This window comes from Mauremys mutica, chromosome 5 (genome assembly GCF_020497125.1).
Source record: "Mauremys mutica isolate MM-2020 ecotype Southern chromosome 5, ASM2049712v1, whole genome shotgun sequence".
NCBI classification, from domain to species: Eukaryota; Metazoa; Chordata; order Testudines; family Geoemydidae; genus Mauremys; species Mauremys mutica.
Window position 1 is genome coordinate 85,555,790 of NC_059076.1, and position 26,839 is coordinate 85,582,628.

Here is a 26,839-nt window from a genome sequence, read left to right on the forward strand (position 1 = left end):
TTGGCCCAGCCCCTTCGCCACCTTCTTAAATGTGGATTGAACGCCTAGTGGTACATGGAGGGAAGGTTCCTTGTGCAAGGGACAGGGGAAGAAAAGCATCTTGCTTCCTCTCCCCACCTGTGCACCTATTCTGTATACCCAGAAAAAACTGGCCCTTCTGTTTTTTAAACCCCTTTCTAGTCCTATAAACAAACACAGAGCAATAAATAAATAAATAAAATAAGTACAAGCAAGGTAGCTGGTTCTACCATGGCACATTTCTTTCCTTGCAGAAATTTTATATTTATCAAAGTCAAATATTTTGAGCCAACTATGATGCAATAATGAATACTTCAGCCGTAGATTTTTTCTTCAGTGACATGGTGCTTAACACCACAGGACCTGCAGGAAATAACTCTGCAACTTCAAACAATGGAAGTAAATTAGCAGGAAAGAAAACAAAATAACAAAAAAGTTGATGCACTCTTTGGGCAACACTTGTAAGAAGTTGCATGTATGATACAGGAAAAAAGTTGCTTGTGAAAAACAGCTTTGGAAAATTGCTTTTTATATGGATTTTTGCTGTGGTTTTAAATGCTTCTCAATTTAGACATTTGGTAATTCAATTAATTCAAATCTGCTTTTAAAAGAAAATGTGAACTAGCGAGAAGGCCACTTAAGTTTTGTACCTATATTTATTCATACTAGCCAGATTTCTTTTAAAAAGCAAAACAAAAACATTAAGTAGTTGCACACTCCCATCTAGTGGGCATCTAACATAACTACAGTTTGATTTTTGAAGAAGGAAAATGTGTTGCTTGGAGCCAATATTATTCAGTATAAAATAAATAGATTTCAAAAAAGCTGCACTGAATGCCTTGTCTTTTTTTGTATAATACATAACAGATACACAGAGGAAAGCTAAAGTATTTTATTAATAATTTATTGTCAGTAAGAAAGACTGGCAAATGGTAGTTTTCAGTAAAAACCTTTACAAGACCATTGCATCACAAATATACAGACACTATAAAAACTGTGTCATGGTGGTTTTGGTTCTAAACAGGTATGCAGAGGGTCCCCAACACACTTTCCAAGAAGGGAAAAAATGTTTACAATTCTAAAATACAGCAACCCATTTAAGACATTTCCATATATCTGACCCAGAAAATATCAGATCTCGTCTAACCTATGTACAGCTGAAATCGCATGAACATGCTGAAATCCTTATAATGAAATGCCAAACCTCAACGGGGGAAAAAAAAATACATACAGTGAAGCCCTGATTATAATAATAGTCAGGGTGCTAGTATAATGGCACACTAACACCACTAGATTCAGTGGAAAACAAATTCACAAAATATCTACAAAATCTAGTTAAAACTATTAAAATCAAAACTGTACATAAAATTTACAAAAAAGATTGGAGAAAATTAATTTGCATTAGAACTATATAAATACATGTATCATGCTAACATGGTGAAGTGGTATGTGGTTTGTTTGGTTTTTTTTTTTTTAAATTTCTTTAACAGACAAAAGTAAGTACAAAAAACACTTTCAGAAATGGCACAGCCAATGGAAACCTTTGATCTGTCCAATTACAGTAGGTTAGGAAATGGAAATAGGCTAATATGTTGAAATGAGCTGCATGATCCAGTGCAGCCATGCCAGTTTTAGCTCACTAAACAAACGCATTCAAGCACTGCTGCCAAGAGAAAAAAAAAAAGCTCTTCGAGAATCCTTAAAATTCATTCAAGCCTAGGCACTTTTGTTGAGTGTGAGTGTCAGACTTCTGTATGTTGTTGAGAATCAAGTGGAGGAATTGTCACATCTTCAAAGTGGCCATCATCTCCACTCTCATAGTCACTCATCATTACCTCAGACCCCATTTCACAGCATGCTGACACATCGGAGCACGAAGCCGTGGAAGTGTACACAGACAGGGACATGTTGTCTACAGTGGGTGCTTCAAAGTCTCTATTGTACACTAAAGTGTAAGGAGCATAAGGTTCTCTATAATTACTGTTGACTCCACTGGTTGTATTCTGAGGTTCTGACATATCTGCTGGGTAGTGATGGGGAAGGTATTGATTAAGGTTGAACCTCTGCCTGCTTCTTGTAGAAGAACCCAAGCTGCCCACTGCCGGCATGTCTCTGGGTGGCTGTATTGATTCAAACTGGTCACTGTATTCTGGTGGTAATGGCGGGAGCTCATCAGGTGCAGGAAAGTCATCAGGTGGAGGTGGGAAATCACTTTCTATGTCATAGCCTCCAGGATAGTAATCTGTATCAATGGCATTTGGATCTGTGTAAAGGGGAGCTGGTTCTTCAACCACCTCATAATTTGGGTACTCTTGGATACCGGGCAGTTCAACACTTGGCATCCAATCTGATGTATCCCAATGATAACCTGCAGTGTGAAGTGGGTTTAAAAAAAAATTGTATTAGTATTTTGCCCTCAAAGTACACTCGTACTGGAAAATCAACACATTGTACAGAAGACAACATGACCACTAGTAATAAGGACATAACTTATGTTAATTACTTCTGGAGCAATCTGCTCCCGGTTTCACAAAGACATTTAACACAAAACAACTTTATAGTATGCCATGCATGAAACATTTTATTATTTTGTCCAAATTTGGAGTATTAATATTTTGGTCATCTCACCAAAAGTGGGAGGCGCTGCAGTTCATCTATGAGATGTGCTGACACACACAATGGTATACAATCATTCTTTTGGTAAAAAATAACCAAAACAGCCTCCCTGAGGAACCTAAATTCCTATGGATCGACACTTGTTGTATAATTACTGATTACACTGATATCAGTGGTCTTTTTTCCTATGAATATATATATTTAGAACATATAAACCTTGTGTTTCCTACTAAGAGTAGTAATCTATGTTTGGTAAAGTATATAGAATGTTTAAAGTAACTTTACCATTCTACTTAAGATTAACATACTGATTCCACTAATTACTGTCCTTCAACTCTATGACTACTTCAGTAACTGAATCCTGCAGCATATAATTTTTAAACATATTTGTAAAACCTTTTCATCTCTATTAGTAAAGACATTTGCATTCAAACAAAAACAAAATCACAAGATTAAATTTATCATGCATAAATAACAGAACTGCTCCCTGTTTGTAAGCTTTTTTTCTGAGTAAGTATAAGCCAAACTAGTATCAGTGGTAGAAAACACCACTCAGTTTAAAGCCTTTTTACTTTTCAGATAGGCACTAAAAAGGAAAAATGTTACAGGATCTAAGTAAGATGTGAAGTCTAGCAAATAAACAGTAATTACTGCAAACAAATACACAGCAAACAACTGAAGGTAAGTCAGTATTAAAAACCAAATATTAACGAAGAGTTAAGTGAATATCAAGGAACAACTGCATGCAGAAGTCACCTCTTGAATTGCTGAGGTCAGGAACAGCAAAAGACTCTTTAGATGGCAAAGTGAGAAGAAAAAAGGAGAAAAGATCTGAATTAGGTATCAAATAGGTGAACTAATGTGAAGGCATACAAATAACAGCTGTACAGCATGATGCTTCTGATGGACATGCTATGCTCCCTTACTTTTCTCTATTATAATATTGGGGAGGGTAAATCTGCCATTAAGGGCACATCTACACTGCAAAGACACTTGTGGCCGGCTTATGTCAGCTGACTTGGGCTCGCGGGGCTCAGACAAAGGGGCTGTTTAATTGCTTTGCGGTGTTGGTGTTTGGACATCGGCTGCAGACCAAGCTCTGGAAGCCTCCCATATTGCAGGGTCCTAGAACCCAGGCTCCAGCCTGAGCCCAGCCGTCTACACCACAGTTAAACAGCCCCTTAAGCCTGAGCCCGTCAGCTGGCTCGGGCCAGCCACAGGTTTATAATTGCAGCGTAGACCTACCCTGAGTTACACCTGTGCAACCAATGTAATGGGGTAACATTTTGGGGGTAACAGAGGGCAAAATTTGCTTCCTGTCCTGTTGAATCTAGATGGGCTGGAGTGCCTACTTTAGAGACATTGATTATGAGAACACAGGGAAAGAGAGAATGAATACAAATGTAGAGACTTCTCCAGATATTGCTGAGCAGAGGCAAAAATCAGTCCTTGCTTAGGCAAAACTCCCATTAAAGTAATTTTTGGGAGTTTTGACTGAATAAGGGTGGCAGGATTTGGCCTGATAATTGTTTCTTTGTTCTGCATGGTTTTATATGTGGTTCTTCTTACAACAAACAGAGCTCTGGGTTTTCTTTTTAAGCATAAGTCTACCACTAAACGCATACAGAAGATGTAAATTTGCAGGGTGTTTGGTAAAGCTTCAGGGTAGTTTAAATATCAACCCAGGTAAAATATTAAATGATTAAAAATAAAAACGTGAGTCTCTGAAGAATTGTTTTAAAGGATACTAAATGTCTGCATCTCTCCATCTTATCTTGATACTTGGCTACTGTTCAGATCACTTGTAACTCCCAATAAAAATCCCACAAACATCATTTTTTTCTAATTTCTAACCATCAGAACCACAGAAAATTACATTAGTCTTATTTTTTCAAAGGTTTCTTCCCACCCATTCTCACAACCATGCCCATTATACATGGAATACACTGTAATTTTGAAAACCTTTGATCAAGCACTAGACAAGTATACTAGTGAAATGTTTTCCTGGCACTTGTAATTAGAAGGGGAAGTCTGTGCTTTAATCTACTTGCCCTTCTGTTTCTATATTTACTCTAAATACTACACAGTACTTAGTTTTTATAGGGCAATAATTCAAATGGCAGCCACAGCTACAATAAACAGTTTTATATTCTAGAGGTGGCTTCACTCTGAACAAGGTTTTAATTGATAAATCCTTTCTAGGAAAGCGTAATACATCCTTTCTAATTAAGGAATATGGAATATTCATAGGGGCAGGAATACACTTTTTCTCAGTAGCTGATCCCTGGAGTCTATTTCAGCCCAATGCCTGAATCAGCCTCTGCAGATCCATGAGGGGGTTGGGAAAGAATGGATTATTTGCATTGCATTGGATCCTTTGGCTTCACCCTTCCTCTGACCTGAAGGCAACAGGTCTGGAATGGGATTCCATGCAGTTCACAGGGTATGCACTCCTGCATGGACTTGATTCTCTAGTCCCTACCTTGACTATCCAGCTCAGACACCAGAAATATCTTGGGTTTGCAGGTAGGGGGACCTCTGCAGCCACAAAGCAAGGGCCTGGGATTTGATCCACAGTCAATATTTTGAGCACATCGTTTTATAAGGAAAGCAGTCTTTGTGTTACAGATTCTCAGTATACCAAAAAGTGGGACAGACTTGTTGGCAATGTTTTGTATCTTCTGGAGATTACAGAGTGTAAATAATTACATTATTGAAAGTTGTCTTTGTGTGTGAGGATGAGAGTAGGGGCTGTGCGCTGGCCCAGATCCAAAGACCACTGATGTCAGTGGGTTGATTCTCACTGACTTCACAGGGCTTTGAATCAAGCCCATTGTGCCTAAGGCAGAAAAATGCCAACTGGATTGCACGAGCCCCACCGCTCCCCTTTACTTGGTGCAATGTGTGCCAACTCCCCTCACTGCTGGCCCAGCTTTGTTGCACAGTTTTGATGGACAACTAGCCCATGGCAGCACTCTCTCCCCACCCTGTCTACACGCTAGAGCCTTGTGCAACAAGACTATAAGACTAGGATTGTGCCTGATACGCTGCACAAGTATTTGTGGAGAGGAGGCACCTCCAAAAAACAGGCCAAATTTTGTTAGGTGCGTATATGTAGGCACTCACATTTGAAAAATTGTCCATACATTTTATATATCTGTACTGAGAATACACACAAAAACAGATGCTACATACATTTTCTGATCAGTAAACTACATTTCATAATTACCCATCTACTTTACTACCACATTACTACAAGACAAAAACATGCAATATTCTGCCAAAGCAGTAAATAAAAAAGTGAAAACACATATATACCTTCTTTTTCCACCGAGTCAACAACAGCATTGACAAGGTGTATTACAGTCACTATGGAAGCTTGTAAATGGTATGGAAGGAGCAAATTAAAACAAACCTATAGTTAGTATCAATTTAAACAGCATACATGTATATAAAGACATAACAATAAAAATAAGTTTTCAGTGCTTTACTACCTTAGCAAATAACAATGTAATATGATATATATAGTTGTTAATTTATTCTTCTGTATAATGGCAACTTGATACCATAACTAGTCCTGAAACCCAAATAATGTATGCACAAGCACAGGGTTTTTTGGTTAGATAGGAATTTCTGAAATGTTTTGTCACCAAATGACTTTAACTGTGGTACTTACTCTATAAAGATTATAAAATGGACTTTTCTAAAGGATCCCAATGGGGAGGTTAAAGGGATTAAACTAGGGCTCCCATTACATATATATATATATATATTTTACTTTAAAACCAAAAATTGTTAGGGAATCTTCCAATGAAATGGGACTGAAAATACTAGCGAGGATATAAAAGAGAACGAATAAGGAAAATACCAAGTATCTACATAGTTACCTGAGCAATGTGTTTTTATAGTAGCAAGCTGCACCAGTAAGCTAAGTGGTCTTGTGCATAGCTGAATTTCAAAGGCCTTTGATTTGGCATAGCAAGTGCTATGTCACAATACTATTCTACTTAAAAACAAACAAACAAAAGTGAATACAAATGAAAACAAAAAGCTTACTAGACTGTGTGTGTGTGCACTCTCTGTCTAGGGAGGGAAAAAGGAACAGGAAAAAAAAAGAAGTACTCTTGCAAAGTCAGATTCTACCTCATATACACATTATTACTGAAGTGACTAGCAGTTGTATGTACATATTTGAGAGCGGATTTGGTTTCATGGACACCTTTCTGACCCAATGTCCAGCAGAAGAGCTGAGTGACATTCTCTAGCTACCAAAATGGCATGAAAGAAGCACTGCTGTGATGCTAAAGCTGCCCCTTTTGGGATAAGGTATTAAAAGAACTCTCTTGCATTCAAGTTAAAATTGATATCCTTTAAAAGGGGAGGAGGGAAGAAAGAAAAGTGGCTGACTACCGTTCTGGCCAAAACTGTTCTAAATGAGGGTCCAAACTTGCCATTGCTTCATGTCTAGAACTCCCACTGAAGCCAGGGGAGTTGTGTGCGCCTCAGTGGTTTAAAGCGGATTAAAGGTTAGTCTCTCCCCTATAACTACATTTTCACTGCCTTCATTGCTCCAGGTAGGATATTACGTGACATATGGTACTTTTCACATCCATCTTTATCTGTTCACTTTCCCATCAATACGTGATTGAGATTCCAGGCAAAGATATTTGGAGATTATGGAGGTGAAGAAGTGCTATTAATATAACAGCAGCTTGCTTTTTAATGAAAACAGAAGTAAAAAAAAAACCCCAAAACCTGCTTTTTATATATATATATATATATATATATATATATATATATAAATAAACCAGTCACCATCAAAATACTATTTACACTGATTATAGAATAATATTCTTGTTTTATGTATTGGCATGTTTTTGATACACAGAGGTTTTGTATATATTCATATCTGATCATGACAAAAGCCAGATAATTACTACTATACTTCTACAGTAAAATCCCTTTTGCACAACTTCCTTCATTACTAATATAATCAAACTTACAAGCAGTCCCTTAAACTCTGCTCTCACTCAGTACTGATCTGATCCATATGGGAGCTGAGGCCGCAGCAAGAAAAAAAAGGAAACAAATGAAACTGTAACACCAAAAAGTTTTACTGAAAGCTGAATGTCAAAGCTAAAACTACACTTGTGCAGAGGCTAATTTTTTTATAAACCTATAACCATTAGATATATCAAGAAACTTTTGTACCTCCCAACACCACCAAAGACCTAATACTGAATTTGTCGTTGTTAGTACTTTACAGTGGAGTAAATATTTTGTCAGGATACAGTATTTAACATGAAATGTAATCTAGCTGAAACACTTATTTAATTGTACAGGTTTAAGTAGCCTTCAGGAACTAACCTATAGAGCATGTAAATAAAAATATCATATATTACATACATACACATATAGATATAAAATCTATCTATGGATATAGATAACTATACACTTCTATATGGGGTGATAGGCAGGGAGGGAAACAAATGAGCATGAGCAATAGAAAAGAATGATTAGGCATTACATACCATTGTCATCGCATGACTCTGACTGGAAGGAGCTAAGGGACTGGACCTCAGACATACTTTCTCTAGTGCTGTAAGGATGAGAGGCCTTTTCCTCCAGAGGCTTCTTTGAAAGGCAAGGATCAAGATCTACTACTTTAGCTGAAAGCAAAAAGAAATGTAATGTCAAAAAATTAATGTACTATGGATTGAACATTCTTCATAAAAATTAATGCCCCTCAGGAGTCCGAAAATATTTGTGAGAAAACCTCTGAGCAAGAGGCAACTCCCAGAGCCAGTAAAATATATCTGTGTAGACTGTTCCTCGTATATGATGTATCTCGTGTCCTGCTGTTTACAATAAAATCTAATGGACTCAATATTTTGTCTTTGTGTAAAACACATCCATAAACTCATAGCCCTATATCAGTACTATAGATTCAAACTCTGAATTCTAAATACAGTTGTACCACAAATGTATTTTAACAAAAGTAGATTGCTTACTGTCATAGTCAAAATCCCAGCTCGGTTTCTGAATTGAGTCACTGTCTGAAGGAGAGTTCGATGGAGGTGGCGGAGGCAAGTTAGGTGCCACACTGCAGACAGCCACTGCCTTTCGGTGGCCATGTACAGAATCTGGGTTAAAGGTACTAAACTCCGGATGCTCTGGGATGGTCGACCCCTCAAAAGAATTCCTGTCAAGATTGTTCCTGGAGTCACTTGGAATGCTTGGAGTATAAGAAATGGGCCGAACAGGCACCTGGGGTGGGATATCTGAGTAAATGTTCTTATTCAGTTTTGAATCAAAATATGGTCTTTGCAAGAAAGCTGTTGTTGTTCCCAGGTGTTTATCTTCAGACTCTGGCTGGCGTTTCTTCTTTCTACTGATCAGTTTGCGGCAGAAAACAAAAATCCCAACTAAGAAGAAGATTCCGGCTATGAAAACAATAATTCCGATTACTTCTGCTAAGCTAATGTTCCAAGATGTTGAAACGTATTTATTGAGAACAATCTCTGCACAAGATCTTCCTCCAAATCCATGGCTACAATTGCAGTGATATGAGCCATATGTGTTCTCACAAAGGGCACCATTGAGACATGGGTTTTCTGTGCATTCATCAACATCAGTCAGGCACCTGTCAGAGCCGAGAAATAATAGTGAACATTAATGCTACTTAACTAATACTACATGAAACTCCTAGTACTCAGCAGTTGCAGATTTGTTTTGTTTTTTAATATACAGAATCTACATTTTGCTGTACAATTAGCTATTTTATTATATTGTTTTCTTATCTGAGGAGTACAGCTACTATTTTTACCTGCATTTTTTCACTGCTGTTTCCCCCAAAATAAAAAAAGGGGTTGTTAACTCTTCAAGTGCTGGTTTTCCACAGTGTCACATATACTATGGAGGGCACATAAACCGGTGTTACCACAGGTCAAGCATAAATTTCTTATTGCTAAGTGACATCCATTTTACACTTTCCTAAAATATAAGCATTTCAAAGATGACAAGGCCAAGACACCAAACTTTCTTCACCATTTCAACCTTGTACCATCAACAATATTAACTGAACTGCTTTGTCTATGTCCAAACTAGATTCCGAGTCCCTAAACCATATCCCATATGGTTCTAGTGACGTGAATTCCACTTGGGTACAGGCTTCTGTATAAGTGAATTCCACTGGAGGAGCTGGAGCTTCAGTTGTAAGCTTCATGCCTCCTTATATGTGGTGAGCATGTCACTTTAATAATTTTTCATCTTGACACAAACAATTTTATTAGGGCAAGATTTGGCCATCTTTATTTATGCTGAGCAGCACCTTATACTGCAAATAGCAGGAGCACCCATGCTTGAGGTGTGATAGGGAAGTTCTAATGCTTTTTTGCTGCTAAGCTGCTGAAGAATTATGTTTGAGCAATTTGCTCAGAAACAATGTGAATAAGGAAAAAAACATTGCAGTTTACAGAATGAACTGCAAATGACATTTTCAATTTTCCATTACGGCATTAGTTGATTAAAAACAGATTAGGACAAGACTGCCTCTTTTGATCCTGACACAAAAATATTAGTGCTTCCTTATTTACAAATGTACAAACTGAAAATATTAACATACTGATGAGTCTTTCCTCCAGAAAGGGAAATTAGGTCTATAAATTCCACACTGGCTAATATGGAAAAGACGGCCCTAAAAGAAACTCTCTTCTCTTAAGACAGTGTGGTTCCAATGATCAAATGTGCAAGGAATACAGCTTCCAAATTTATGTTGCTTGCACTGTGATGTACTACTATGAGAGCTTTGAAGTTTTAATATTCTGGACAGTATTTGTCATGAAGGAATCCAGATCACAACTCTAATGTGCATTTGAGTAAGATATAAACATTGTGCATACAAGGTAAGCACCTATTTTAGAACTATTAAGGGTGGGACATACTAAGCATAATTAATCTGAGTGACAGAACCTTCCTGCAAAATTTGAGTTTTCATTGTTACAAAATTCTAAGGGTTCTGGCCCAAGCTAAATGTTCTTATGTTCGTACTAATTCAGTTATGTGCTAATAAAAGTAATGTTGCTAAAACTGTAAATGTAACCAGATGTACAAAGCTACAAACCTTTCTCCACGAAAACCAGTCTCACACTCACAAACGGGCCCATCCAAACTATCAATACACTTGCCACTATTTTTGCAAGGGTTGTCTTTGCAATATGGACCCAACTGACACCTGGAAAGGGAAAAAATGTATAAATTATCTTCTTCCCATAAATAGTACAAACTACAGGCCTAATCCTGTAAGGTGTTGAGTGCCATCAACTTCAACTGACTTCAGTGGACACAAGGGTGTCCAAGACCTCACAGGGTTAGGCCCTAAATAAAGTAGATGGAAGAAGATATACAGAATCTTATTTATATTGTAGGACTCCAGAAGCATTCTTGTTACAGTAACATTATAGATTTATATAAAGAGTATAGACATTTAATGTAATGACTTGCTTTTTTATAACAAACAATGAAGATGTACCTCTGACCAGTGTACTGTCCTCTGCACTGGCAGACAAAATCATCACTGACCGAAATACAAGTGCCACCATAAAGGCAAGGATTGGAGGCACATGGATTGACACTCACTTCACAATGGGTTCCCATAAACAAAGCAGCACACTTGCAATAATAACCTAAAATCAAGCAAACACTGTATGAAAGACATGCCTTTAGTGCATTCAAAGAAACTACCATTTCAACCTACTGGGGGCGGGGGGGGGCAGGGGGGAGGCAGGGTTGGCAGTCAATATCCCCTCTGAAGGGAAAGGAAGTCTAACTTCTCAAGTTTGATTAAAACAAATAGAAAAAAGAACACAAAATGGCATTTGGATGGAGACAATATTTGTTAATAGAAATATAAACAATTCCAGAACCCACACCCACTCAACACCCCTTTTAGAAAAAAAACTTATGGCCCAGGATCAGAGGATTGGAAAAGTGACTTAAAACAGCCAGCAAAAGAATAAATAAGGCCTACCTCCATTGGTCAGTGGATTGCATATGCCGCCATTCTGGCAAGGACTGCTTGAACAGCCTTCAGTAGCAGTCGGTAAACATCCAGGAGATACATCTACAGATTCTTCCATATGTGCATAATTTCGCGGTTTGCTGTTTAGTGGTAGGTCTTGCCCATTAAGTACAATGGAATCCATACATCCCCTGAAACCATTGCTGACCTGAGGACTCCTCCCATGCCTTGTACCTTGTTGCCGAACATGTCCACCAAAAAATACATAGTTATCTAGGTTTAGTGTTCTAAGCGTGCCAGGAGCAGTACCAGATGCAGTGTGCACCCTGTCCAGAACCAGCCGGGCATAGTTTCCATCCACTTCAAGAGACACTGAATGCCAATGACCATCATTAATCTGAATACTCTGAACTGAGACAATGCCAGGACCACTGCCACAGTCAAATTTATACTGTAGCCTCCCATGGTGAATCTATATAGGGGAAAAATAAAAACAAAAACAAACACCCACACATCATTAGCTTTTATTTTACTCTGTGACAATCAACCAACATTATCACTTTAAGCAAATATGCTAAATATTTATGCCAGTAGAGGTTTCCAATTATGTTAAAGAAATGACAAAGCATTATTAGATGTTGGTCATATGGGAGGTTTATTGATGTTATATTTCATGATGATGAAGAATCATTGCGCATATGGCTCTTTGTTTGGCTTAATTAAAATATGTGCGCTTTACTTTGTCTTTAATTTTTCCTGTGGTAAAGGAAGTGACAGATTGTTAAACAGATTAATTAGAGACTGTTTGAAGAACCAGGGTCTCCCTCTTCAGTGTTCCCACTTGGGAGCTGTTTCGAGAATATATCTTCAATATCATTTCTGTATGATATATCAATATATTTAAGAAAGACTGATCTTTATTTTAAAGTTGATAGTTTTAGATAAATACCATCAGCTGTAACAAGAGCAAAGGATCAATTTTATTAAAGAAAAGGAATTATTACACATTAAAAAAAGCTTTTGATAAAGGTTTGCTGTCATCTGGATAAAACAACAATATTTTTTACTTTGAAGGCAATATTCATTATGAGAATTCTGCAATGGTGGAATTATTAAATCTTTACACTCTGGTAATAAAATATCTTTTAATTAGGCTGATGTAAACGCAAAGTATGAAGTAGAGCTCTATGCAATGGTAGATTATAATATACCTCTAAGATACTATAGTCTGTTCCTCGGGCATACATGACAACTGCATGGGTTGAATATGTTCTAAGCCTCATTGTGAGCTTCATTTCCTCTTTGTTTTCATTTTCCAAGAGACGATATTTCACATAGCTGCTCCCTGTAAATGTCACTGACGAACCAACTGATGCTTAAAAAAGACAGACAGGCATGAAATGATTTAACACAAGATTAAAGCCAAAGTTCCCTTTCAAAGTACTGCAGACTTATCCAAAGCATTTCAGAATTAAAATCTCACCAGGACACTGGCCAGGCTTGTCACTATGGCAAACACAGGTGTACTTTCCTTCCTTAAGATCTGCTATACATTCAGTACCTTCGGGGCATGGGTTTCCTTCACACACATTATTCACAAGGGGGCACGTCCCTTCTGTAAAACAGAGTAAGTGGTTTATTTTTCAGGCATGGTAATTTAAAGCAAAACCATCTTGAACTTAAAATACAAAACAAAACACAATTCTTAACTTTAGACAATGGGAATGTAAAGTGGTAGTTATGTTGGGTGACTGACAAGAAAATAGGCTAGGCAGCAAGTATATACGGTAGCTATGGAATTCCTAAACAGTCATAATTTCAACTCCTGCCAGCAGAAACTCTGAAATAAAAATGTGCTGGTGTACCAAGGTAAATCCAGGTAGATATTATTTTAGTGTGCGGTTGTTGGGTTTTTTTTTTAAACTCTCGAAGGGTGGAGGTTTTTTTTGTTTGTTTTGTTTTTTTGAAGGTTATCAAAAGATGTGATCCCTCACCTACTATAAAACCTTAATTATTTTAGAAAATAATACTGTACCTACTTTTAAAAAAAAAAGATTCATAGGACAGATCCTCCTCTGGTGTAAATCAGCATAGCTTCATTTACTTCCATAGAGGATCTGGCCTGATATATCCTGTTCTACAGCCATGTTGTACTATGCCAGTTGAAGGTAAGGCTCCTGGCACTGTCCAGAGGTTGTGTGGAGCAACATTCTAAGCAGCACCAGGGAGATAGACAGGTGCTTTGTGTGGACTTGCATGTCAAAAGACAGGCAACTATCCCAGCCTTCAATCAAGAAGCAAAGTAGGGCTGCAAATTGGGATGTTCGCTTTTATAAAACAAATAAATAGAATGCTTTAGAAACCAAAAACCCTCTTATGGCTTTACGCTGGATAAGCTATCAAAAGGTGGACAGCTGTATGTGGGCCAAGAACTACCCTGAAATCATTTCCTTATTCTTCTCTTATTTAGCATGAAATGACACAATCGTGTCAATGGTAGCTATAGCATATTTTTAGTGTTTGGACTATAAAATGAATGTACCATTAATGTCTCTGGTTGTCTGAAATTATACCATTTATTTTCAGGGTACATCTTTTCCTTACCTTTGCAAAGACAAACTGCTGTTCTGTGGTGACGTGGAGTGACAAAACTCAGCCTGGCTGTGCTGTGAGTTGACATGGAATTCTCATCTATGGTCACTTTTTCTTCACAAAATTTCCAAGGACAATCCAGGCCTGCACAAAGCTTGTGGAAAACGTCAAGTATCCGGACACCTAAGATCTCCTCAAGGTCAGCTACAGAGGAGTTTATCTTCTGGAGTAGAATTCTGGTTGGATGTTGAGAACTACCAGATTTCTCAACAAGCAGTAGTATATCGAGGTTTGAAGGAGGATCAGAGGGTTGCAAACTAACAATCTGTATGTCGCTTCTTCTCACACCCAAAATATTTCTTAAAGCTCTCTGGAAATTACGCCAGTAGTCACCAATGAATTCTTCAGGAGCGAGGTTTGCAAAGCGTATAGCAATGCTGTGGTTTAGCTGTTCTTGCGTGATTTGTCTGATGTGCACTGTAATGTCAGCTGCAGTAGTAAATTTTCCATCTGTAACAGTGACATTCAGGGGGTACTGTCCTACGTCTAGCCTTTTGTGTGCTATCAGTTTACCACCTGCACTAGAGACAGAGAATAAGGATTCCATCTTGGGATCCAAACTGTATGTCAAAGTGTCATAAACATCTTGATCGGTTGCATGGATTTTCCCAATGACACCACCTGAATATTCTTCTCCAAAGGCTGTAATAAAGATTTCTAGCGGCAGAATTGCTGGAGGATAGATGCTCTCCTCAATAATTCTAATGTCAATGTAAGTCAAAGATGACAACTGTGGTTTTCCATTATCTGCCACCTATTAGAAAATAGAGAAATAAAGAATGAATTTCTGCTTTGTCTCATCAGATTTGAACAGAAACATTTACTGTACTGTAGAGAGTAAAACACGCTTGCAAGATGCTGCTTTCAGGAAAAAAATATCATTTTTCTGATAAGATGACGACTTATTAAAGTTTCATACATAACACAGGTCTTGATAGAAAACCTAGCAGCGACAACATAAATAGTTCATATCAAAATTACAGATGTATTTCTATTATCTGTGCAATAAAATTTAAATTGATAAAGCAGCAAGGACACCTTTTAATAGTGTCTCTGCTATTTATTAAAACAGGGAAAAAAGTTGTCAGTGTGAAGCTACAAACACACTATTACACAATACTAGCCACTGATTCATAGTTTTCAGGCAATAATATCACAGTAAATATGAAAAGCTAAGGATCTGAAATAAAGTTTCAAGTTCTAGTGATTCATTAAGTATCTACAAAAATTTCAGTCTTCAAAGATTAAACAGATATGCTGTTTATAAGAGTAGATTTCTTTGCATTTCCAGATACCTTGTTAAAAAATGCACAGTGGCTTGTTTCAGACAGCAGATGGCGCTTGAAGTTTTTTTTTTTTATTTGAAACATGGAAATATCTTACAAAGTCACAGTGACGCATGCAATAAACATCCAACACACACTCTTCTCCATACAGTCACTGGGAGAACCTCAGTTAAAACAAATCCAAATTGCGAAATGCCAAACATTATATTAAATTGAAAAGGCAGAAAGTTATGTTTAATTATATTGTGTTTCATGATTTGTCATTGTGATGAATAAAAACATCCTGTGATGGTATTTGCTTCAAATAACTATGCAAATTATCTTCAACAGTATCAGACTGTCTAGTTCCAGCAAAATTCAAAGACTTTTAAAACATGATGCCAGTGAATCCACAACCCATTCTGGCACAAGGACGCATACTGTGATACAAAAAGAGGAAAAATAGAAAAGGAGAGTGAGATAATGTCCTCCCATCCTTTCCCTTCCATTGTTCTCATCCTTCCCTTCTCAGTTGTTCTTCTCTTTGCATTACCTCTCTGGAGCAGAGTTCTGTCACAGAGAAGTGAGCACTGTAACTCTAACAGGACACATGGTACAGAGTGGCACAGGAAAATCATATGTTGTGTTAAAAAAAATCTGTATAGCTATTGTATTACTATTAGAGCTGATTAGTGCTCTTGGAGATAGGCGCAGGAAAATCATTTTATATTTTCATACACAAATCCAAACTTATGAAAATCTGAACATAAGATTTTTAAAAGGTATTACATGTGTGCAATATTCACCATTTTAATATTGTATAATCATTGTAGAAAGATGGGCTTATATCTGGAACGCTGACTTTTAGTAACCCAAATGTTTAAATAGGGAGACAGGACTCAAGCGCATGCTAGGTTTGGATTTGCCTAGATTTCTGACTGGTTGTTCTAAACATAAAGGGCAGAGTTTGGATCTCGGGGAGAGGTAAGAATGAAGAAAAGAGAAAGAATAAAAAAACCCACAAAGGGGCATGTAGAAAAAAGAAGAAAGAAGAATTAACTAATGTGGATATATTTAAAATAATTATATTGATAGTATTTTAAATGGAGCTGGTTAGGAATTTTTTGCCGTAACATTTTTGCCACAAACTTTTTGTGGAAACGTATCAGTTCAGACAGTGCTTTAATCAGGACGGTTTCTCACATCCAGGATGAAATTTTTGTGAAAACCAGAGACACCCACCTCAGAAGAGCCTACTGATTAGGGCATTCATTGGGAGATGGAAGATGCAGGTTCAAAACCCTACTCTGCCTAATTGGGTGCCCTAGCCATGAGGCTATAGAATAGTGTTTCACTGGCTAGGGTAGAGTATGCACTTGGGAGGTGGGAGATTCAGGATCAAGTCCCTGGTCTGATTCAGGTACAGCGGGTCAGGGTTGTGTTCTTGAAAAGGGCGACGGATGTCAAAATGACGTATACTGGGGACCCACTGTACAGCAGTGGCGTAGGGAGGAGGGGACACTTGGTTGGCAGGCAATGATGGGGCGGGGGGAAGAGGCAGAGGGGTAGGAGTGATCTGGCCACCTCTCCCTCCCTCCAACTGGTCTTGCTGGGCTCCCGGAAAAATAGGGTGCCCCAGAAAAATGTCAATTGTCAGAGGCTGTCAGGGGACAGACTGACACAGAGAAAAGGTCTACAGAGAAGTCAGAAGGAGCTCTGTCTTTCTCTAGATCCAGGGAATCTGTAAGCCTTAGGTAATGCAGGAATGTATACAGACTGATTGTTTTTAAGGGCTTGGCTACACTTGCAAATGTGCAGCGGTGGGAGTTACAGCTGTGTTCGTACAGCTGTGTAGGGAAAGCGCTGGTGTGTGGCCACACTCACAGCTACCAGCGCTGCAGTGTGGCCACATTTGCAGCCTTTGCAGTGCTGTTGGGAGTGATGCATTATGGGCAGCTATCCCAGCGTTCAAGTGGCAGCAATGTGCTTTTCAAAAGAGGGGGGGTGGGGTGGAGTGTGACAGGGAGCGGGGGAGAGAGAGAGAGTGGATTTTTGGAGCCGACACTTCAGCTCCCTGCCTTGCAAAATCTGAAAATTTCCTCGACCCCTCATTTACTCTTAACTGCAAATAGCCTGCAGACCAGATAAGCAGCTGCTCCAATGGACTCCATTTCTCCCCCTCCCCCCGCTGTTTCTCTCCTCAAGCAAACACTCATCCCCCTGCCTGCCTCATTCACAGCAAGGTAGTGGGTTATCTCAATTGATTGTTCACAGTCAGTTACAGATTGATCACAGCAAACAAGAGCTGTGTTTGAGCCCCGAATTCACAACAAAACAAAGAGAGGCATCATAACAAAACAAAGAGAGTAATTTAGTTAAAAGCATTCTGGGATATCTCCCAATACCCTGGAGGCCAATAACAGCGCTGGTGTGTGGCCACACTTGACGAGCAGCGCTGCATCACCAGCGCTGCACTCGTTATACCCCAAGCAGACCAGGTGTTGCAGTGCTGGATGTGCCTTGCAGGTGTGGACAGTTACTAAGTTGCAGCGCTGTAAAGCCTCCACCAGCGCTGCAACTCTCCAGTGTAGCCAAGCCCTAAGATCTGTGTTTCTCAAAAGCTTTTAGAGTCACAGACTAAGCTCAGAAGGGACCATTATGATCGTCTAGTCTGACCTCCTGCACAACGCAGGCCACAGAATCTCACCCACCCATTCCTGTAATAAACTCCTAAACTATATCTGAGCTATTTAAGTCCTCAAATCGTGGTTTAAAGACTTCAAGGTGCAGAGAATCCTCCAGCAAGTGACCCGTGCCCCATGCTGCAGAGGAAGGTGAAAAACCCCCAGAACCTCTGCCAATCTGCCCTGGAGGAAAAATTTTTCCCGACCCCAAATATGGCGATCAGCTAAACCCTGAGCATGTGGGCAAGACTCACCAGCCAGACACCCAAGAAAGAATTCTCTGTAGTAACTCAGATCCCAACCCATCTAACAGCTCATCAAAGGCCATTGGGCATCTTCACCGCTAATAGTCAAAGATCAATTAATTGCCAAAATTAGGCTATCCCATGATACCATCCCCTCCATAAACTTATCAAGTTTAGGTTTGAAGCCAGATATGTCTTTTGCCCCAACTGCTCCCCTTGGAAGGCTGTTCCAGAACTTCACTCCTCTTATGGTTAGAAACCTTCATCTAATTTCAAGTCTAAACTTCCTGATGGCCAGTTTACATCCATTTGTTCTTGTGTCCACATTGGTACTGAGCTTAAATAATTCCTCTCCCTCCCTGGTATTTATCCCTCTGATATATTTATAGAGAGCAATCATATCTCCCCTCAGCCTTCTTTTGGTTAGGATAAACAAGTCAAGCTCTTTGAGTCTCCTTTCATAGGACAGGTTTTCCATTTCTAGTAGACCTTCTCTGTACCTGTTCCAGTTTGAATTCATCCTTCTTAAACATGGAAGACCAGAACTGCACACAGTATTCCAGATAAGGTCTCACCAGTGCCTTGTATAACGGTATTAACACCTCCTTATCTCTACTGGAAATACCTCACCTGATGCTTCCCAAGACAACATTAGCTTTTTTCACGGCCATATAACATTGGCAGCTCATAATCATCCTGTGATCGACCAATACTCCGAGGTCCTTCTTCTCCTCGGTTACTTCCAACTGATGAGTCCCCAGTTTATAACAAAAATTCTTGTTATTAATCCCTAAATGCATAACCTTGGACTTTTCACTATTACATTTCATCCTTTTCTTACCCTGACCACCTCCTGCCAACACCCCAAGTCTTGGGCTGCATTCAAATAAAGATTTTGTCTACGTTCTTATACTAGTGCCCATTACCAGAGCATCTGTGTATGACACTCAAAAGTAAACCACGGCTCTCTCTTTCTCTTCCTGCTTAAGGTAAGTATGGTATGGTTGTTATCTCAATATGGACTGAATTAGCATACACAGAAGAGTGGACAGGACTTCTCCAGGCCCCTGCATTAACAGGTAGGAGCTTATCTGAATTTTTTTGATGAAGTATTTTTTTGCCTGAAAACGCCAATTTGTCAAAACAAACTTGTTTTGGGAAAAGGCTGCTTTCAACAAGGTTTCTGAAGATGGAATTCCATTTAAAAACCAGAGGGAAAGACACTCACCCCAGAGTAGCCTGGCAGTTAGCCAAGTGGTTAGGGACGTGGGAGACTCTGGTTTAAGTCCCTACTCTGACTGGTTCAGAGGTCTCCCACATCCCAGGAGACTTCCCTAACCACTAGACCAATGCCTATTCTTGGGTGCCTCTCTCTGTTCATGACAAAAATGAGAAAGGTCACGGTTTCGTCCCATTGTGGAAAAAGACAATGTTGGAAATCTCAAATATTTTTGCAGGATGGGAAAACAGTTTCCCCACCCAGCTTTAGTGGAAAGCAAAGCTCTGTTTTTTCATGAATGTTAAATATTAGTTGGAGGAATAATTTGGAGCTTTGGGGAGAGGAATTATTATTGGCCTTTAAAGAATGTATAGGAACAGAGCAGAAGATTTCTCCCAAAACAAGAGGTCTAGAAATGAAATATAAGACTTGATCATGTGCAACATTTTGGAAAAATTTTTAGCCCTAGAATCTTGATTCCTCTGTTCATAGTTATCTTATTTATCGGTCTATAGCTGAATTAAGACAATGAAGAGTCGTTTGATCTTTTCTTATGGCACAGTCATCTAACAGATATAAAAACGTATCTGGGAAAACTAAGCTATCAAAGGAAGTGAGATTTATTGAGTCAGACCATCTTCCCTTTATTGATGATTGCTTTGATAGCAGCCTGTTGGGTTAGAGATTAAGCCAAAAGTATAAAAAACATCTGGCACTTGAAAAAGTTAGAATATCAGAGACAGATCTTCAGCTGATGTAAAATCTGTGCAGTTCCATTGACTTAAATAGAATCAATGAAATGTGCTGATTTACATCAGATGAGAATCTGATCCATCCTGTGGAAATAATGTTACAATACAACATGTAAATTAGTATCTGATGTGTATCATAAGAACCAAACCTGTATTGCTATAGAGCCATGTAAAAAGAAGACTGTGCTATATAAAGGTATTTTTTAATTTTTATTTAAATTATTTTTTTAATTTTCAGTGCTGCAATGCTGTGAAGTCTTTATTAATCCCTGTTATGGACATGTGAGCATTCTCTAGCTTATTCCTCCAACTTTCAGTTGGAATAGGAAGAAGGATGCAACAAGGCACTGCCCTCTGTTACCACCAGTAGATGGTCTCAGGAACAGCACTGCAGATCTAGAGCAGGGGTTCTCTACCTTTTTCTTTCTGAGGCCCCCCAAAATGCTATAAAAACTCAACGGCCCACCTGTGCCACAACAACTGGTTTTCTGCATATAAAAGCCAGGGCCGGCATTAGGGGATAGCAGGCAGGGCAATTGCTTGGGGCCCTCACAAAGCTCAGATGCTCAGGCTTCAGCCCCGGGTGGTAGGGCTCAGGACCCCCAGCTTCAGCCCCATGCAGTCGGGCTTCAGCTTTCTGCCCTGGGCGTCAGCAAGCCTAACATTGGCCCTGGTTGGGGGCTCCCCTGAAACCTGCTTGAGGCCCCCCAGGGGGCCACAGACCCCCGGCTGAGATCCACCAATCTAGAGTCTGGCTGTTTTCTTGTGCCGTAAAATGTCTGATAAGAAATGAAGGAGAGAGACAGAATTCTGAAAAACAGACGCAAAATGAAGGGGTGGACAAACACCATAGGACAAATATTCACCCTATTTACTCTTCACTTATGCCTTAATCCTGCAATGAAATCCACAAAGAAAGTCCTCACACCTGCTTGGAGTCCTGCTGAGGTCAATGAGGTTTGCCTGTGGTGATCTCATTGCAAGAACCACTACTTGGGATATACAGGTCATGTCACACAAATGCAAATGGCCATCCTCCAACCACAGGGAAAAAGTGAACTGGGTAATTAAACTGGTTAAAAACACAAACTGGCTAGAGATAAGCCTTTCATACCTTAATATGGAGAAAATAATGATCCTTCACTTTGCGTTTCAGTGCAACAGATGTGGTAAGCACTCCCTGGTGGTTAATCTCAAAAGCGTTCTCTTCATTTCCACTAAGAATGGTGAAGATGAAAGGTGGACCATTATGGGAAGAATCCTTGTCTGTCACTGTGAGCTGGAGCACACTAAATCCAACAGGCTTATTTTCCTATAAACATATAGGAACACTGCATCAGACAGTTTCATTATAACAATGTAATCAGTGAGATACTCTGATTGGTTTTCCTTTCCACAACAGAAAAAAGTCAATCGGTATCACAGTATTGGCACACAACAGTTGTTTTTTCTACTTCCTGGAAAATTTTCTAGTTCTCTTGGCTTATTGTGTTAAAAAATGTCACGGCTTTGAAACTCCATTTTTTTTTACCTTTGGTCTTAATAAGCATGGTACCTCTGGATTAATTATTAACTCACCAAATATTCAAATCTAGCAAATTCTACCTATTAAGGATAATCACAGTCCCTGCACACAGATGAGCACATGGACTGCTTTTCTCCTGCAAAATAACCACAAAGTGGGAAGAAGGGAGATGAGTCTCTGGGTCACAACCTGGCCAGAGCTCCTAGTGAGGCAGTGGGTAAATGCCACAAATTAGCCCCCATCAAATAGCTCTCAAGTTGAGTTTTTTACACTTCTATAATATCTAACTATTTGCATCACTGGGATTTATATATACTTGGAAACCACTAATCAGATTTGTCAACTACTGTACTCTAAAAATCTCCATTTCCCTCTGGAACAAAGATTATACACCATTTCTCGCAAAATATTTAAATGTGACAGCTGTGCTGCACAAAGCCCTTTTCATTTGAATACACTGGTAGAATGATGTGGTATTGCAATGCAGGATATCAGTAAAATGCCATCCATTAAAAAAAATACCCACCCTCCCAACATGCACCCCCTCCGTTTATCAACTTTTGAGCCCTTTTGCTATTGTTCTTTGATAAGGTTCTGGGGCAGAGATGACTTGAGGAAGTAGGTGAAATTCTCTGAGGTCAACAGTTTAGTGGTCTGAGCTTTGCAGCTGATACTCTTCATGCCAGCAGTCCATAAAACAGACCAGGGCCATATTTTTAAATGTGGATGCCTAAAGTTGGACACCTAAATGGCCTGATTTTCAGAGCTACTGAGCACTTATGGCTCCCACCTCATTTGAATCCACTGGAGCTCCTTTCCTTGTTACATGTGGGTGGACTGGACGGGAGTTCACCATTCTCCCTGAGGTACTCTTTAGATGGGAGTGATATGGATCTCATGTAATACAGAATTCTTTCCTCCTCTCCTCGAGCTAGAGTGAGCTGTTGGGGAAGAAGAAACTCCAAAGATGTACTTCAGCTGGCACAGATAAGAGAGATGATGGGAACCAGTGACCAGGTTTCCTTTCTTGGCTCTATGGATATTCACTGAGTGATCTTGGGTATGTAGGTTAGGGCAAAAAAGTGGCCATAAAAAACTGCTCATATTTTGGGGTTGAGGATCTCCACAGATCTGGGTTTTTTAAGATATGTATGTGTTTAACTCCGACTGGTTTCAGTTGGAATTAGGCACCTAAATACCTTTTAAAACCTGGCCCACTGGTCGAAAAGCACAATCCTTTGAGAGCACAAGGGAACATGCACCCAGCAGCATCTATTACTTCCTTGAACAGTGTGCCTTACTCCCACGCTCTAAGAGTTAGAGTCGAGGCAGGTGCACCCCTTTCTGACCACTTTGGGGAGTCTAGTACAGCTCCTCAAGTTCATGTGCATTAGGAGTGCCTTCATTTCCCCTAAAGAATGGAAATAATAATTTTACCTACTTTCATAAAGCATTTTAAGAGCCTTGAATAAAAGTGCTATGTTAGGATGACTCACTGGATGAGTTATGACTCCCTCATTCTGGTCCACGTTGACCCGTGCCAGCAAGAGAAAGCATCTGAGAAGTTGCTCTAATTTACATCACTAGCATAACGTCTTTAATGCAACTATCCCAAGTCCCTCTTACTTCCTTCAACATGGTTCCCATGTCAGAGGAAGGGGAACAGCTGGTGCAGGAACTGCCTCCGCCAGCAGGAAGTTCCCTGTATCTGAGTGAATTACTTGCCAGTCATTTGAGACTATGATCCATTATTACCACCTTATAATGGAAAACTAAAGCTTGTGTGTTGTTATAGATGAATTATACTTTTGGAATAGCACTCAGTTATTGGTTCTGTCATAGTCACATTTTTGTGAATATGGAGAACTCTGAGCACCTATTTTTATTTTCATATGAAAGGACAAAGGCATAAACCACAAGAGCCAAACAGACAAGTTAACTATGATCAGTCATCAATCTGAGTGAAATATGGTTCAGGGTTTCCCTAAGTCAGGAATACTCGCTTAATCTTTTTTCCAGTGCCATTATGTCCTGCCCAGTTCAGATTTGTGTCATGCCCCGGCATACACCCGAAGGGTATAACCAATACAAAAAAGTTTCTTATTTCAGAGAGTTAGTTTAATATCATATTATTTTGTTATATTTATTCTGAGTATTCCTGCTCTCTCTATTTCCTTGTTTCAATACTTAAATCCTCAAAACATCAGTTCACATCTACCATCCGTACCACGTGAGATGTGAATGACATCTCCTTTACAGCTGCTCAGCATCATCTCTTAATCAGCCGAAGAGTGCTATGGAGCAACATAAATTAAATAATGGTCTATGTGCAGGAGTACAGAACATCTGCTTTACAATAACAGAGCAGCTAAAATATAGTTTTCTAAGCATAATCTCTATTTATTAGAAACAAAATAGGTCAATTGTAATGTATGTATTTTTAAGCTTTACTGTATATGTATGTTGAATGTTGTACAGTGTAACACAAAATAAAAATAGAATAATGCACATGTTAAAAGTGACACACATCCTATGAATGAAGTATTTCTCTGCAACTTTTGTAACAAGGCGGCACAATATGGTCCTGATTTTACAACACTTATTTACACTGATAAGCACTTACTCAGGTTAACAGTCCAATTTATATTACTTCAGCCTTAAATAATAATAAAAAAATTCTGTTGCAAAAATTTTCAAGTCACAGATTAATATCCAAAACCTGTATTTAGTTTGATTGTCATAACATCTATAGTATTGTGTTTAGATTACCTGGATGATAACACTATAGTTCCCCTTTGAGAATACTGGCGGATTGTCATTTACATCTGATACATCAATATTTACAGTAGTTGTGTTGACTCTGGATGGATTTCCATTATCTGAAGCTTGAACTGTCAAGGTGTATCCTGAAATCTTAAAAAAAAAAAATTCCACAAATTCATTAAAGAAAGAAAAAAGTGACAAACTGAAGAATTTTTATTAATTGAGAAAAATATTTGAACCCACATAATACACTGGTACTTCAGACCAGCAACAAAGCTCTAATATATATCATGTACTATAATTAATAAAAGACCCTCTTACAATCTGAATAAAACAAACACAAACTAATGCCATAAACAGACGGTGTCACATTTTTAGTGTCCTCATTGAAAAAATTACATTTACCTTAATTTTAAAACACCTGAAGTCATCATAATTTACATAAATATCACCCCAGAAAATGGCGGTGTAAGTTACCTGTATTTTAATCTAACCATGTGGAGGAAAAAAAAAAAGGGCATAAAACTTACTTACCTCTTCTCTGTCTAGAAGTTTAGTCACTTTTATTTCACCCTTGGTAGGGTCAATTGTAAAAGGACTCCCCTGATTGCCATCTATAATTGAGTAGTGAATGTGATTGTTTGAAGGTCCATCAGCATCATCTGCCATAACCTAGAGGACACCATATTTTCATTTAAAACTGATCTAGGTAGACACTGGTGCTCTTTCAATAAATTCATTCTAATGGAAGGCACTGCTGTTTCAGGTCTAGCATATTACAGAGTTATCAAGGCAAAAACTCCAATATTTGGAATACACCAAAGTCAGGTAAACTAATTTATCTGGAATCTCTCTGCAAATGAAATCAAAATTCATATAAATGGACTACAACTAGTACAAAATACTCTGTATTTTCCCTATATGTTTTATATTCCCAGTTCTGAAAGATTTCGTAAAAAGTTAACAATTTAATACAGAGCAGATCGGTTTCCATTCATTAGAGGCCACTTTCAAATTAATATTAATATTTATTTCTCTGAGAGAAAACTATGATTGGCTCAACTGAGTAAAATACAGAAAAAAATAAAACCAAAACCACATAATAATACGTACCATAATGACGGATTGTTCAAGCATGGCATCCTCACTGATTACTGCTGTATAGGTGTCTTGGCTGAACACTGGAGTGTTATCATTGATATCAGTTACATTGATATTCACTGTTACAACATCACTTAATGAAGGTGTGCCTCCATCTGTGGCTTCCACTGTCAAGTAATACTCATGGGAACTTTCATAATCCAGGCTTTCAATAATAAAAATGGCTCCTACAAAGAAAAATTTTCATACTTTGATATTACTGTACTACTACATACTATTGCTTTTCAATTTGTTTTAATTAATTTCCCAATAGCTCAATGACCTGATTAATCCCTGTGTTATGACAGTGTAAAATGGGAGATGCACAGCAATGAAATCAAACCCTAAACATTCAGAAGCTGCTGCAATGAAAAACTGTCTCAGATCCAACTCGTTTTTTCTGACTCTTACTTTCCTTTGTTCTTTTACTGCTAAGGATGTCTAGGAAAACATGTCCTGTTTTCATTTTCCATCAAAATAAATAAAATAAACGAAACAACCTTTGATTTCAATTAAACAGAAACCAGATTTGATGTCAAAAATAGGAGAGTATTATGTCAAGTACGTAGTAAGCAGTGGGAGCAGTAGAACTGCCCAGGCTATACACAGGTTTTGTACCACTAGAAGGATTTTGTTTAGGGGTGTGATTCTTTTGTAAACCAAAATGGTTAAAGTGGTACCACACCGTTATACAAGACACAGTTATATTTACATGAAGGTGCCTAATACCAGTATCGTTAGTTTCCCTTCCCATGTGACAATAATTTATACTGGTATAAGCACTTTTATACCAGTATAACTACATGTGCGGAGTAGGGATGGAGTTGTACCATTTTAACAACAACCAAAGTAGTACAACTTTTGTGTGCAAATAAGGCCTTAGGAGAGAGAAAAACTCTTTTTCTTGAAAACACGCTTTGCAAAAAAGCTACAGAATCTAC

The 26,839-nt window shown here is 38.6% G+C and overlaps 1 protein-coding gene across 1 annotated transcript in view; it reads right to left on the minus strand.

Moving 5' to 3' along the window:
- Window positions 1-906: 906 nt before the first annotated feature.
- The window catches only part of FAT1 (FAT atypical cadherin 1), a 163,732-nt gene continuing 137,799 nt past the window's right edge, over window positions 907-26,839 (minus strand). The window contains exons 15-29 of the mRNA XM_045018049.1: window positions 25,872-26,086; window positions 25,293-25,430; window positions 24,765-24,908; window positions 21,585-21,782; window positions 14,258-15,059; window positions 13,137-13,268; window positions 12,865-13,028; window positions 11,663-12,125; window positions 11,165-11,318; window positions 10,757-10,867; window positions 8,646-9,277; window positions 8,166-8,303; window positions 5,953-6,012; window positions 3,391-3,426; window positions 907-2,386 (exon numbers count right to left, since the gene is read on the minus strand). Coding sequence (XP_044873984.1) covers window positions 1,761-2,386; window positions 3,391-3,426; window positions 5,953-6,012; window positions 8,166-8,303; window positions 8,646-9,277; window positions 10,757-10,867; window positions 11,165-11,318; window positions 11,663-12,125; window positions 12,865-13,028; window positions 13,137-13,268; window positions 14,258-15,059; window positions 21,585-21,782; window positions 24,765-24,908; window positions 25,293-25,430; window positions 25,872-26,086 — 4,013 coding nt within the window. The 3' untranslated portion in view covers window positions 907-1,760. The remainder of the gene's footprint in view (window positions 2,387-3,390; window positions 3,427-5,952; window positions 6,013-8,165; window positions 8,304-8,645; window positions 9,278-10,756; window positions 10,868-11,164; window positions 11,319-11,662; window positions 12,126-12,864; window positions 13,029-13,136; window positions 13,269-14,257; window positions 15,060-21,584; window positions 21,783-24,764; window positions 24,909-25,292; window positions 25,431-25,871; window positions 26,087-26,839) is intronic.